The 14,436-nt window shown below is 49.9% G+C and overlaps 1 protein-coding gene across 2 annotated transcripts in view; it reads right to left on the bottom strand.

Moving 5' to 3' along the window:
- The window catches only part of vps52 (VPS52 subunit of GARP complex), a 32,505-nt gene extending 18,639 nt beyond the window's left edge, over nt 1–13,866 (bottom strand). Inside the window, exons 1-9 of one of the 2 annotated variants that reach the window (XM_033033530.1) lie at nt 13,764–13,866; nt 12,220–12,307; nt 9,618–9,670; nt 7,691–7,766; nt 6,363–6,430; nt 4,596–4,771; nt 3,337–3,487; nt 2,720–2,820; nt 892–1,024 (exon numbers count right to left, since the gene is read on the bottom strand). In XM_033033530.1, coding sequence (XP_032889421.1) covers nt 892–1,024; nt 2,720–2,820; nt 3,337–3,487; nt 4,596–4,771; nt 6,363–6,430; nt 7,691–7,766; nt 9,618–9,670; nt 12,220–12,307; nt 13,764–13,775 — 858 coding nt within the window. In that variant the 5' untranslated portion in view covers nt 13,776–13,866. Of the gene's footprint in view, nt 1–891; nt 1,025–2,719; nt 2,821–3,336; nt 3,488–4,595; nt 4,772–6,362; nt 6,431–7,690; nt 7,767–9,617; nt 9,671–12,219; nt 12,308–13,754 lie in introns of both variants that reach the window. The other variant, XM_033033529.1, reaches the window with a different exon arrangement.
- Between the last annotated feature and the right edge of the window lie 570 nt (nt 13,867–14,436).

Here is a 14,436-nt window from a genome sequence, read left to right as displayed (position 1 = left end):
TAGAGCACAAATTACACAAGACTTTGCAATGGTAATGGCTGCCTTTATCACAGACACCGCACATGGATAGGTGACGTTTCACTGAGTGCTGGAGTAACTCAGCGGGTCAGGCAGCATCTGTGGAGAACATGGATAGGTGACGTTTCACAGAGTGCTGGAGTAACTCAGCGGGTCAGGCAGCATCTGTGGAGAACATGGATAGGTGACGTTTCACAGAGTGCTGGAGTAACTCAGCGGGTCAGGCAGCATCTGTGGAGAACATGGATAGGTGACGTTTCACAGAGTGCTGGAGTAACTCAGCGGGTCAGGCAGCATCTGTGGAGAACATGGATAGGTGACGTTTCACAGAGTGCTGGAGTAACTCAGCGGGTCAGGGGGGTGGGAGATTGCAACCTTCACGTGGTCCGCCCTCTTTCGACGAATGCAATCAACCTGCCGTGCACAATCAAGTAAGATCAAATAGAACAAGTTGTCCTACAACTTTAGGCTGGGCACGCCATACGCAAGAAGAAGAAGCGGGTCAGGCAGCATCTGTGGAGAACGTGGATAGGTGACGTTTCACAGTGCTGGAGTAACTCAGCGGGTCAGGCAGCATCTTGTGGAGAACATGGATAGGTGACATTTCAGAGAGCGGGAGTAACTAAGCGGGTCAGGTAGCTCTGTGGAGAACGTGGACAGTGACGTATCATGGATAGGTGAGCGTGTGGGAAGGGCGGGAGGTGTGGAGGGAGGGAGGTGGGAGAGGATGTAGGGGAAGGAGGGGATGGGTGGAGGAAGGGGAGAGGGGGAGCAAGGGATGAAGGGGTGGGGAGGTGGACGGAGGTGGGGAGGGAGGTGGGGAGGGAGTGAAGGGGGAGAGTGAAGGGAGGGAGGGAGGGGAGGGGCTCTGACCTGCACTTTCATCAGCCGGCTGCTGTAGGACTTGAAGTAGGACATGTAGATCTTGCTGACGGTGTCCACGTATTCATCCCGGATCTCCTTCGCTACCTGACGCTCGTTTGCCAGCAAGAACTGGAAGAAAAACCTTAGGGGGGAAGAGCAGGCAATGATGGTGGTGGGAGGGAGGGAGAATGGGGTTAGGAGGGAGAGATAGATCAGCCATGATTGAAAGGCTGAGTAGACTTGATGGGCCGAAAGGCCTCATTCTACTCCTATCCCGAATGAATGAATACGTTTATTGGCCAAGTATGTTCACATACAAGGAATTTACCTTGGTGCTCTGCTCACAAGTAACAACACACCATACAATAAACAATTAAGAATAAAACATCAAACATTAAAAATAAAACATTACAGTTTAAACATGTGAATGAAATAAAATACCAGAGCAAAAGGAGGCTACAGATTTTTGGTTATTGAGTAGAGCTACTACTCGTGGAAGAAAGCTGTTTTTATGTCTGGCTGTGGCAGCTTTGACAGTCCGGAGTTGCCTTTCAGAGGGAAGTGATTCAAAGAGTTTGTGGCCAGGGTGAGAGGGGTCAGAGATGATCTTACCCGCTCGCTTCCTGGCCCTTGCAGTGTACAGTTTGTCAATGGAGGGAGGGTTGCAGCCAATAAACTTAGCTGATCGGACGATTGGCTGCAGCCTCCGGGTGTCGTGCTTGGTAGCTGAGCCAAACCAGACCATGATGGAGAAGGTGTGACCTTATGAGGGGAACAGGCAGTCGGGGTGGACGGAGCGGAGGTGTTCAGCGAAACGATCGCCGAGCCAGCGCTTGGTCTCGCTGATATAGAGAAGTTGACAGCTGGAAAAGCGGACACAGTAGATGAGGTTGGAGGAGGTGCAGGTGAACCCTTGCCTCACCATGAAAGACTGTTTGGGACCTTGGATGGAGGCGAGGGGGGAGATGAGAAATGTGGCACCTGGATCTCACACCTTGTACGGGACAGGGAGATGACTTACCTGTACCTCAGTCTGTTACGTGACGGGGACAGAGAGAGGCCGTACCTGTATCTCACCTGTTACATAGAAACATAGAAAATAGATGCAGGAGGCCATTCGGCCCTTCGAGCCAGCACCGCCATTCATTGTGATCATGGCTGATCGTCCCCTATCAATAACCCGTGCCTGCCTTCTCCCCATATCCCTTGACTCCACTAGCCCCTAGAGCTCTCTTTTAAATCCATTCGGTGACTTGGCCTCCACTGTGGCAGGGAATTCCATAAATTCACAACTCTCTGGGTGAAAAAGTTTTTTCTCACCTCAGTCTTAAATGACCTCCCCTTTATTCTAAGACTGTGGCCCCTGGTTCTGGACTCGCCCCACATTGGGAACAATTTTCCTGCATCTAGCTTGTCCAGTCCTTTTATAATGTTAAATATTTATATAAGAACCCCCTCATCCTTTTAAACTCCAGTGAATACAAGCCTAGTCTTTTCAATCTTTCCACCATCCCAGGGATCAATCTCGTGAACCGACACTGCACTGCCTCAATCACAAGGATGTCCTTCCTCAAATTAGGAGACCAAAACTGTACACAATACTCCAGATGTGGTCTCACCAGAGTCCTATAAAACTGCAGAAGAACCTCTTTACTCCTATACTGAAATCCTCTTGTTGTGAAGGCCAACATTCCATTAGCTTTCTTCACTGCCTGCTGTACCTGTAAGCCAACTTTCAGTGACCGGTGTACAAGGACGCCCAGTCTCGCTGCACCTCCCCCTTACCCAACCTAACCTAACCCCATGTACAGGACAGACATAGAGAGAGATGCCATACCTGTATTTCAGCAGTGCGTTCTGAGGAACCTGGTAGTTGGTCATGGGTTTGCGAAATGAATAGATCTTCTGCAGAATAAACTCCCTGATCTTCGAAACGGCCTGCACAAACGATAAGCAGAACAGTCATCCCTTTTGCAGTGGAGCGCTGATCCCTTGAACTTTAGCCCGCGAATGCCAACCAATGGGTGGCAACTGAAGGCATTCTGCACTACCCGCTGCGTCACCATGCCTGCCGTTGTAGAGAAGTTACAGAAAGAGAGATGCCACATCTGTACTTCCAGCCTGGTATTGGTCAGACAGAGAGGCCGTACTTGTATCTCACCTGTTGTACAGGATAGAGACAGAGAGAGAGAAAGAGAGAGATGCCATACAGAGGGTGGTGAGTCTGTGGAATTCTCTGCCTCAGAGGGCGGTGGAGGCCGGTTCTCTGGATACTTTTAAGAGAGAGCTAGATAGGGCTCTTAAAGATAGCGGAGTCAGGGGATATGGGGAGAAGGCAGGAACGGGGTACTGATTGGGGATGATCAGCCATGATCACATTGAATGGCAGTGCTGGCTCGAAGGGCCGAATGGCCTACTCCTGCACCTATTGTCTATTGATGCCGAAGCCCGTACCTTGATCTTGAGGCGGTCCAGGATGTCTTGCACATCAGAGCAGGCCAAGGTCTCCTTGAAGGACTGCTCTTTGACGTAGTTAATCTTGTTGTTGAGCTCGTGGAGCTGCTCCACAAACTGTTGCTCAGTGACTGGGATGTCCAGGATGGTGCTGTAACGTAAACGGGCAGGGAGGGGGTGAGAGGCATTCAGTGCCAGAGATGGGCACGGCACCAGCTGATCTGGTCTCAACGCTCGTGCCATACACCCCCCCCCCCCCACTCCCCAAAACATTGACGGCGTTCATAACAAGAGGAGTTGAGTATAGAAGCAAAGAGGTCCTTCTGCAGTTGTACAGGGCCCTAGTGGGACCACACCTGAAGTATTGTGTACAGTTTTGGTCTCCTAATTTGAGGAAGGACATTCTTGCTATTGAGGGAGTGCAGCGTAGGTTCACAAGGTTAATTCCTGGGATGGCAGGACTGTCATCTGCTGAGAGAATGGAGCGGCTGGGCTTGTACACTCTGGAATTTAGAAGGATGAGAGGAGACCTTATTGAAACATTTAAGATTATTAGGGGATTGGACACACTAGAGGCAGGAAACATGTACCCAATGTTGGGGGAGTCCAGAACCAGGGATCACAGTTTAAGAATAAGGGGTAAGCCATTTAGAACGGAGATGAGGAAACACTTTTTCACCCAGAGAGTTGCAAGTGGGTGGGTGCAATGGTGGGTCGGGGTGGGTGGGTGCAATGGTGGGTCGGGGGTTGGTGGGTTGGGGGAGGGGTGGGTGGATGAGTCGGGGTGGGTGGGTGGGTGCGCGGTGGGTCGGCGGTGGGTAGTGGGTGGGTCGGGGGTTGGTAGGTTGGGGGAGTGGTGGGTCGGGGTGGGTGGATGGGTCGGGGTGGGTGGGTGGATGTGCGGTGGGTCGGGGGTTGGTGGGTTGGGGGAGGGGTGGGTGGATGAGTCGGGGTGGGTGGGTGCAATGGTGGGTCGGGGTGGGTGGGTGCGGGGTGGGTGGGTGGGTGCAATGGTGGGTCGGGGTGGGTGGGTGCAATGGTGGGTCGGGGGTTGGTGGGTTGGGGGAGGGGTGGGTGGATGAGTCGGGGTGGGTAGGTGCGGGGTGGGTGGGTGCAATGGTGGGTGGGTGGGTCGGTGCGGGGTGGGTGGGTGCAATGGTGGGTCGGGGTGGGTGGGTGGATGCAATGGTGGGTCGGGGTGGGTGGGTGCGGGGTGGGTCAGCGGTGGGTAGTGGGTGCCACTGAGCCCGGTCACTCACGTGATCATGATGTTGGGCACGATGAGCTCGTCCACTAACTGGCTGAGTTCGCTGCGCACGGACTGGCGGTTCTTCAGCTTGATGTTCATGGCGATGGACTGCTCCTGTAGAGTCTGGATCTCACAGCTGATGCTGCTCAGGTCACACTGGAAGGTGCTCAACATCTGCTCCATCCTCTGCCACAAGGCACACAGCAGACAAGGAGGGTCAGAGAGTCATACAGCATGGAAACAGGTCCTTCAGCCCAGCTCATCAATGCCAAACAAGATGCCCCATCTAATCTCGTCATCGAAAGGGTTGAGAGAAGATTTACGAGTATGTTGCCAGGACTAGAGGGTGTGAGCTATAGGGAGAGGTTGAGTAGGCTGGGTCTCTGTTTATAAGTTTATAATTCATAAGAGCAGTAGTAGGCTTTTCGGCCCATCGAGTCTACTGTGCCATTCAATCATAGCTGATCTATCTTTCTCTCGCAACCCCATTCTCCTGCCTTCTCCCCATAACTCTTGACACCCTTACCAATGAATAAGACTTTACAAACCCATAAGCTCTTGGGATAAACATATTACAATCTACTCATCTTTCTTATAATTTTCACAATTTCCCACATCAGAGTCGCAAAACCATAAAGCTGATCGTTTAGCTCTCAAAGAGATCACAAAGTCTGCATTTGCTTTTACCACTCACTGTATGGGTATTACCACATGCAGAACACCAAATGTATCTAAAATTGGACCGGGCAGGATTTTTAGTAAATTTGTGGACCATTTTTCTGTAAATGTGCAATATTTGGTCTCATTTCTGCTTTGCCCAGTCTATTTGTCTTGAAGCTCAGTATTGCTAAACTCTGCTACCTTAGACCCACTGCATCAAAGTCTCGCACGACTCTATGTTTCAGTGAGACAACATCTCATTCCACTGAACTCCCGAGTGTGTTGGCTATTATGGATTTCCAGAGATAACAAAAACCCAGAAAGCATTCTCTAATACTGCCTGTAATACAAGTATATCTCCTTCCCTTGATGCAGTGTATGGTACTCCGGGCAAGGTCATATGGAACTGGAACAAAAATAGACCACTGAACCCGAGCCCCATTCAATGGGATCACAACTAATTTGATTTTAGCTCGAGCATTACTTCCCTGACATTTCCCATAACCTTCAATATCGCAACAGACCAAAGTTGTCTAATATTATAGTTCCATGGTGTGTAGGAGGATGAGGGGTGATCTTACAGAGGTGTACACAATCATGAGAGGAATACATCGGGTAGATGGAGAGTCTTTTACCCAGAGTGGGAGAATCGAGGACCAGAGGACATAGGTTCAAGGTGAAGGGGAAAAGATTCAATAGGAATCTGAGGGGTAACTTTTTCACACAGGTGGATGTATGTAACAGGCTGCTAGAGGAGGTAGTTGAGGCTGGGACTATCCCATCGTTTAAGAAAGGTACGTGGATAGGACAGGTTTGCAGGTTTATGGACCAAGCGCAGGCAAGTGGGGTTAGTGTAGCTGGGACATTGTTGGCCTGTGTTTCTACCCGATCTATTCCTCTCATGATTTTGTACACCTCTGTAAGATCTCCCCTCATCCTCCTGTGCTCCATGGAATAGAGACCCAGCCTACTCAACTTCTCCCAACAGCTCACACCCTCTAGTCCGGGCAACATCCTCGTTGACCTCCATACAAGAGCAGCCCAGTGGAGTCGCTGGCCACGACCCTGCCAGTATCACTATGGCAGTGCCCTCAAGGCTGTGGCCGCACCCACTTACCTCCAGGATGGTGTCACAGGCTGTGATCTGGTTGTGCAGGCTGGCGATGTTCTCACTCTCCTTGATGTCTGTTGTGGCCGCTGAGGAACGCAGTGGGAACAGAGCAAAGAGCACAACTCCCACCCCTCCAGAGCCCAGCACGACGGATCAGTTCATAGCAGGTGGAGCTGGAGTACCCTGCTGTCGTCACCTGTCCATGTACCTGCCCTGTGTCATTACCTGTCCATGTACCTGCCCTGTGTCATTACCTGTCCATGTACCTGCCCTGTGTCATTACCTGTCCATGTACCTGCCCTGTGTCCGTACCTGTGATGGACCGGGTCATTTACCTGTCCTGTGTCAGTACCTGTGCTGGACTGGGCAGTGTGCGTGTACCTGCCCTGTGTCAACTCTATCAGACATCCACAGGTGTACAGTAGAGAGCACACTGACTGGTTGCATCACAGCCAGGTCAGCAACTCACCACCCAGGAGCCAAGGTGAGTACAGAGAGTGGCGGACACTGCCCGGTCCTTCACGGGTACTCACCTCCCCACCATCGAAGGGATCCACAGGAGTTGTTGCCTCAAAAAGACCGACAGCATCATCAGAGACCCACACCACCCTGGCCATGTTTTATCTCGCTGCTACCATCGAGAAGAAGGTACAGGAGCCTGAATACGCACACATCTCCAGATTCAGGGACACTTTCTTCCCAGCTGTTATCCTATCACCAACTAAACAGCGGTCCTGACCTCCCATCTACCTCATTGGAGACCCTCGGACTATCTTTAATCTGACTTTATCTTGCACTAAACATTATTCCCTTTATCCTGTATCTGTACACTGTGATGTTAATCATATATAGTCTTTATGCTGATTGGAAAGCACACAACAAAAACACTTCTCACTGTACATGAAACTAAACCAGTGTGCATTCATTTGCAGGAAAAATTAACTGTTTAAAGTTCATAAGTGATAGGAGCAGAAAAGACCATTCAGCCCATCATGTCTACTCCACCATTCAATCGTGGCTGATCTATCTCTCCCTTCTTACCTCATTCTCTTGACTTCTCCCCATAACCCCCGACACCCACACTAATCAAGAATCTATCTATCCCAGCCTTAAAAATATCCATAGCCTTGGCTTCCAGTGTGGCAATGAATTCCACCCTAAAGAAATTCCTCCTCATCTCCTTCCTACAGGAACATCCTTTAATTTTGAGGCTGTGACCTCTGGTCCTAGACTCTCCCACTACAGGAAGCTCGGGAGGGGAACTAAATGCACCATTTCAGCCCAATGAGGTACGCCAGAGGCAGATGGTGGAGATTGTTTTTGGAAAAGGATACAGTCTTTGATGGAGGCATGTTCAATATACTGTAACTCAGTCTCCACCTGTTTGGAGTAGTGTCTCAGATCAACGCCCTGTGGACAAATATAGCTCAGTTAAACCCACTCTCACACCTCCTCCAGCTTCACGAACCTGCTCCTTCCAGACAATCATCAGGTTCTTGAACACCACACAACATTAACCTCAATAGACAATAGACAACTGGTGCAGGAGGAGGCCAGTCAACCCTTCGAGCCAGCATCGACATTCACTGTGATCATGGCTGATCATCCACAATCAGTAACCCGTTCCTGCCTTCTCCCCATATCCCCGGACTCCGCTATCTTTAAGAGCTCTATTCAACTTTCTCATGACACAAAACTGGTTGGCAGTGTGAACTGTGAAGAGGATGTTAGGAGGTTGCAGGTTGACCTGGACAGGTTGAGTGAGTGGGCAGATGCGTGGCAGATGCAGTATAATATAGATAAATGTGAGGTTATCCACTTTGGCGACAAAAACAAGGGGGCAGATTATTATCTCAATGGGGTTAGGTTAGGTAAGGGGGAGGTGCAGCGAGACCTGGGCGTCCTTGTACACGGTCACTGAAAGTTGGCTTACAGGTACAGCAGGCAGTGAAGAAAGCTAAAGGAATGTTGGCCTTCATAACAAGAGGATTTCAGTATAGGAGTAAAGAGGTTCTTCTGCAGTTGTATAGGGCTCTGGTGAGACCACATCTGGAGTATTGTGTACAGTTTTGGTCTCCTAATTTGAGGAAGGAAATCTTTGTGATTGAGATTAGATTAGATTAGATATAATTTATTGCCACACAGCCAGGCTGGTGGAAATTTGGGTGCCGAGGCAGTGCAGCATAGATTAATCCCTGGGATGGCGGGACTGTCATATGAGGAAAGATTGAAAAGACTAGGCTTGTATTCACTAAAGTTTAGAAGGATGAGGGGGAATCTTATAGAAACATATAAAATTATAAAAGGACCGGACAAGCTAGACGCAGGAAAAAAATTCCCAATATGGGACGAGTCCAGAACCAGGGGCCACAGTCTTAGAATAAAGGGGAGGTCATTTAAGACTGAGGTGAGAAAAAATGTTTTCACCCAGAGAGTTGTGAATTTATGGAATTCCCTGCCACAGAGGGCAGTGGAGGCCAAGTCACCAGATGAATTTAAGAGAGTTAGATAGAGCTCTAGGGGCTAGTGGAGTCAAGGGATATGGGGAGAAGGCAGGCACGGGTTATTGATAAGGGACGATCAGCCATGATCACAATGAATGGCGGTGCTGACTCGAAGGGCCGAATGGCCTCCCCCTGCACCTATTTTTTATGTTTCTATGAAAGCATCCAAAGAATTAGCCCCCACTGCCTTCTGAGGCAGAGAATTCCACAGATTCACAACTCTCTGGATGAAAAAGTTTTTCCTCACCTCCGTTTTAAATGGCTTACCCCTTATTCTTAAACTGAGGCACCTGTTTCTGGACTCCCCCAACATTGGGAACATATTTCCTGCCTCTAGCCTGTCCAAACCCTTAATAATCTTATATGTTTCAATAAGAACCCAACTCATCCTTCTAAACTCCATAGTGTACAAGCCCAGCCGTTACAATCTCTCAATATATGACAGTCCAGTCATCCCGGAAATTAACCTTGTAAACCTACGCTGCACTCCCTCAATGGCACGGTGGCGCAGTGGTAGAGTTGCTGCTTTACAGCACTTGCAGCACCGGAGACCCGGGTTGATCCCGACTATGGGCACTATCTAAACGGAGTTGTACGTTCTCCCCGTAACCGCACGGGGTTTCTCCGAGATCTTCACAGATACCATTTGCTCGTATGTGAGCAGTCCCTCCAGCGACTGCTAAATCAATCCCATTTTACAAACATTAATCCGATCCCTACACTTTTGGACAAGATGCTAAAAATGAAGTAAACTTACAGTCTTTAACGCTTCCTTCACGAGTTCATCCTCGAGGTTGGCCTGTATGTGTGCTGCAATGCAAAGGTAATAAATAATCATCTTTGAAGATAGACTGAGCGGGAATAAATTAGAAATGCTGGTTTAAACTGATGTTAAACACAAAAAGCTGGATTAACTCAGGGAGACAGGCAGCATCTCTGGAGAGAAGGAATAGGTGACGTTTCGGGTCGAGACCTCATCCTTCTAAACTTTAGTGAATACAAGCCTTCTTCAGTGAGTCAGGGGAAAGGAAAACGAGAGATATGGTTGTTAATATAGAACAAATGAATGAAAGATCTGCAAAAAAGGTTATGATGATAAAGGAAACAGGTCATTGTTAGCTGTGAGCTAGGTGAAAACGAGTTACAGACAATGAGACTCCACAAGACGACTTTGAAACTGGAACAACAACTAGGATGGAGGAAGGACGGAGAGAGAGGCGACGCAAGGGTTATTTGAAGTTAGAGAAATCAAGAATGCACCGCTGGGTTGTAAGCTGCTCAAGCGGAATATAAGGTGCTGTTCCTCAAATAGACATACAGGCTTTGAGAAAGGCTAACGTTCTGCACAAATTAAGTGTTCAACAGGTTGGTGCACTGCAGCTCAGATGAAAGCAGCAATGCAAAGTAAAATTGAAAAGGAATGATTTGCAATTTGCAAGCTGGAGACACAAGAAAGTGCAGATGCTGGAATCTTGAACAAAACACAAACTGCTGGAGGAACTCAGCAGTTCAGGCATCATCAATGGAGGCAATGGACAGATGACTTTGCATTTTGGGATGCTTCCTCAGACAGCAATGAACAAGATTCATAAATTCATACAGTATAGAAACAGGCCTGTTGGTCCAACTCCTGCATGCCAAGCAAGATGACCCATCCTGCCCGCATTTGGCCCAAATCCCTCTAAATCTTTCCGATCCATGTCCCTGTCCAAATGTCATTTTAATCTTTTCATAGATCTGCCTCAACTACTTCCTCTAGCAGCTTGTGGCAGTAATCCATCATCCTCTCTGGGTGTAATACATTGTACACTCAACCGATCTATTCCCCTCATGAATTCATGCACCTCTTTAACATCACCCCTCAGCCTCCTGCGCTCCAAGAACAGAAATCCTAACATATTTCAATAAGAAAACTTCCAGAAAATTTGTGGACATCTGTTAACTCTTGAACCTGATGTTATTTACACTAAAAGTCACACAAATTGTACAATTTCCTGGCTACAATAATCCAATATTAATCCTAGCACCTTAATTCCCACCAACCACACAGACAATTCTGCAAAAGTATTATAGGGGGGTTGCACGAAAGGTCACTGGGTCAGAGGGCTCGACGCACGGAGCCGCTAAATCCATCTGGAGGACATCCGTCACTTCCGGTATATGTTATTAATGCTAAAAACGCGTACTTTCCTACCTGTTAAAAACCGCCAAAATGTTGAATTTCTGCGCTGAAAAAAATTGTGGGAGTCGGGGTAAGTGTGAGAGACATGTACCCAACTTTAGAATTCCAAAAGTGAAGCGAAATGAAGGTATAGAGAAGCGAGAACTGAAGGGACAACAACAGCTAAAGTGCTTGATAAACATTGGTCGTGCAGATATGGAATTGAAAATATTGGGAATTATCACGTTTGCTCACTGCATTTCATCAAGTAAGGCATTATTTGTGTTTTTTCTTGATTCCTTTGGTATCTAAAAAATCTCAGAAGTGATAAATCTGGCTGTAAATTTTTCTTCAGATGCGTTTTCATTTTGTATGTAAAAACCCACGGGAACTATGGGCGATATAAAAAAATTACAGCCAGATTTATCACTTCTGAAACTTTTTAGATGCCAAAGGAATCAAGAAAAAACACCTTAGTTGATGAAATGCAGTGAGCAAACGGCCAATGTTCGCTAAGCACTCTGTCTATTGTTGTCCCTTCAGCTTTCGCTTCTGCCGTCATTTCTCCTCACTTTTGGAATTCTGAAGTAGGCTAAATGTCTCACACGCTTATCCCGATTTCCATAATTATTTAGTGCAAAAATTAACAATTTCAGCGGATTTTAACGGGCCCACTACGCTGGAAACAAGAGTAAGTGCCTACCTGCAGTTCATCGCGTGTAATCCATTTGGAGTAGCGTAGCAACAGTACGGGTCATGGGTCGTGACCCGACTGCCGTGAAACCTCCCTATTATAAGCTACAGTGCTGGAGTAACTCAGCGGGTCAGGCAGCATCTCTGGAGAACATGGATAGGCGACGTTTCACGGAGTGCTGGAGTAACTCAGCAGATCAGGCAGCATCTGTGGAGAACATGGATAGGTGACGTTTCACAGAGTACTGCAGTAACTCAGCAGGTCAGGCAGCATCTCTGGTGAACATGGATAGGTCGAGACCCTTCTTACTCAAAACATTGCTTATCCCTGTTCTCCAGAGGTTCTGTCTGACCACCCATTATGTTACTCCAGTACTCTGTATCTCATTATAAACCAACATCTGCAATTCCTTGTATCTCCTTTTATTAACAGCTGTCGTGTTAAGCCGAACAGGTTAGCAAGCAGCCCCCATTGTGCGTTAGGCTCAGGAGGAACGGTACTCACTGTCCACTTCGTCCAGGATGAACTCATCGGAGGTGATATCCAGTTCACCCATCAGCATCTCACCGCCCACTGCCTGCATCCGCTGCCCCTAGAGAACAGAAAACGCCTGTATCATCATACAAACTCCAGACATACAGGTTTGTGGGTTAACGACTTCTGTAAAAATTGTAAATTGTCCCTAGTGTCTGTGCGACAGTGATAGTGAGCGGGGAATCGCTGGTCGGCACGGATTTGGTGGGCCAAAGGGCCTGTTTCCGCGCTGTGTCTCTAAACTAAACTAAACTAAACCCATGCTGGCATCCCCACCCTACTAGCGCAATGGGGGTTTATGCTGGATGGTGTTTTGGGGAAGATTTCTATCAGGATGCCTACAGATGGGGTAGTTTATGGCCACTGTGCCTTCAGTCTACGTTAGAGGTTAAACGTCGGCTGAGCAAGGCCAGTTCTTGCCTTGGGTTTGGCCATTCGTGATTGCTGCAACTCTCCACAACGTTGCTGTCAGTGGCCAACTTACACTGATACCTCCCCCCCCCCCCCCCTCCCTCCCCCCTCCCTCCCCCTCCCCCTCCCCCTCCCCCTCCCTCAGTGTGGAGCTCCCCCCTCAATGTAGAGCTCCCTCCCCCTCCCCCTCAATGTAGAGCTCCCTCCCCTTCCCCCCTCAATGTAGAACTCCCCCCTCAATGTAGAACTCCCCCCACAATGTAGAGCTCCCTCCCCCTCCCCCCCTCAATGTAGAGCTCCCTCCCCTTCCCCCCTCAATGTAGAGCTCCCTCCCCCCTCAATGTAGAGCTCCCTCCCCTTCCCCCCTCAATGTAGAGCTCCCTCCCCCTCCCCCCTCAATGTAGAGCTCCCTCCCCTTCCCCCCCCCCATGTAAGCTCCCTCCCTCACCTTCCCCCCCTCATGTAAGCTCCCCCCGCCCCCTTCCCCCCTCAATGTAGAGCTCCCTCCCCTTCCCCCTCAATGTAGAGCTCCTCCCCTTCCCCCTCATGTAGAGCTCCCTCCCTCCCCTTCCCCCCTCAATGTAGAGCTCCCTCCCCCTCCCCCCCCCCCCCCTCATGTAGACTCCCTCCCTCCCCCTCCCCCCCCAATGTAGAAGTCCCCCCCCCCCCCCCAGTGCCCCCCCCCCCCCCCCCCCCCCCACAACATTGACCAGCTCCATTCCCCTCCCCCCCCCCACACATTGACCATCTCCAGTGCCCCCCCTCCCCCCCCCCCCCCCACACATTGACCAGCTCCAGTGCCCCCTCCCCCCCCCCCACACATTGACCAGCTCCAGTGCCCCTCCCCCCCACACATTGACCAGCTCAGTGCCCCCCCCCCCCCCCCCCCCCCACACATTGACCAGCTCCAGTGCCCCCTCCCCCCCCCCCCACACATTGACCAGCTCCAGTGCCCCCTCCCCTCCCCCCACCAACACATTGACAGCTCCAGTTCTCCGCTCCCCCCCCCCCCCTCCCCCCACACCCACCCATTGACCAGCTCCAGTGCCCCCTCCCCCCCCCCACACATTGACCAGCTCCAGTGCCCCTTCTACCTCCATCACCTCCGTCGCCATCGCGGCCACTTCCGCGCATTTTGCGGACTACAACTCCCAGCAACCCCCGCGGCGCGGCCTAGCCAGGGACCCGCAGCCTGGGCCTGGAGTTGATCCGCAGCCCCTTGGGCCTGGAGTTGTACAGCCGGCCTTCCCCCTCTGCCTTGTCTCCCAGCCTTGGCCCCCAGTCTAACCCAGGCCAACAGACCCACAAACAACAGCAGCCTCTCTCCCTCCCCCTGACCACATCACCCCTCGCTGCTGTGGAGCAAGGATCTGCCTTTGCTGCTTCACACTGAAGACAGTCACTAAATCCTGCAGTTACTCAGCCGGTCGAACAGCATCTGTAGGGGAGAGAGAGAGAGAGGAATAGGGGGGGTTGCACGAAAGGTCACTGGGTCATAGGGTTTGACGCACGGAGCCGCTATATCCATCTGGAGGACATCCGTCACTTCCGGTATATGTTATTAATGCTAGAAACGCGTACTTTCCTACCTGTTAAAAACCGACAAAATGTTGAATTTTTGCGCTGAAAAAAATTGTGGGAGTCGGGGTAAGTGTGAGAGACATGTACCCAACTTTAGAATTCCAAACGTGAAGCGAAATGAAGGTATAGAGAAGCGAGAACTGAAGGGACAACAGCAGCTAAAGTGCTTGGTAAACATTGAAAATATTGGGAATT

The sequence above is a fragment of the Amblyraja radiata genome, chromosome 15 (assembly GCF_010909765.2).
Source record: "Amblyraja radiata isolate CabotCenter1 chromosome 15, sAmbRad1.1.pri, whole genome shotgun sequence".
NCBI lineage: Eukaryota > Metazoa > Chordata > Chondrichthyes > Rajiformes > Rajidae > Amblyraja > Amblyraja radiata.
Note: the sequence above shows the minus strand (reverse complement) of the source record. Positions and strands in the feature narration are given on the sequence as shown.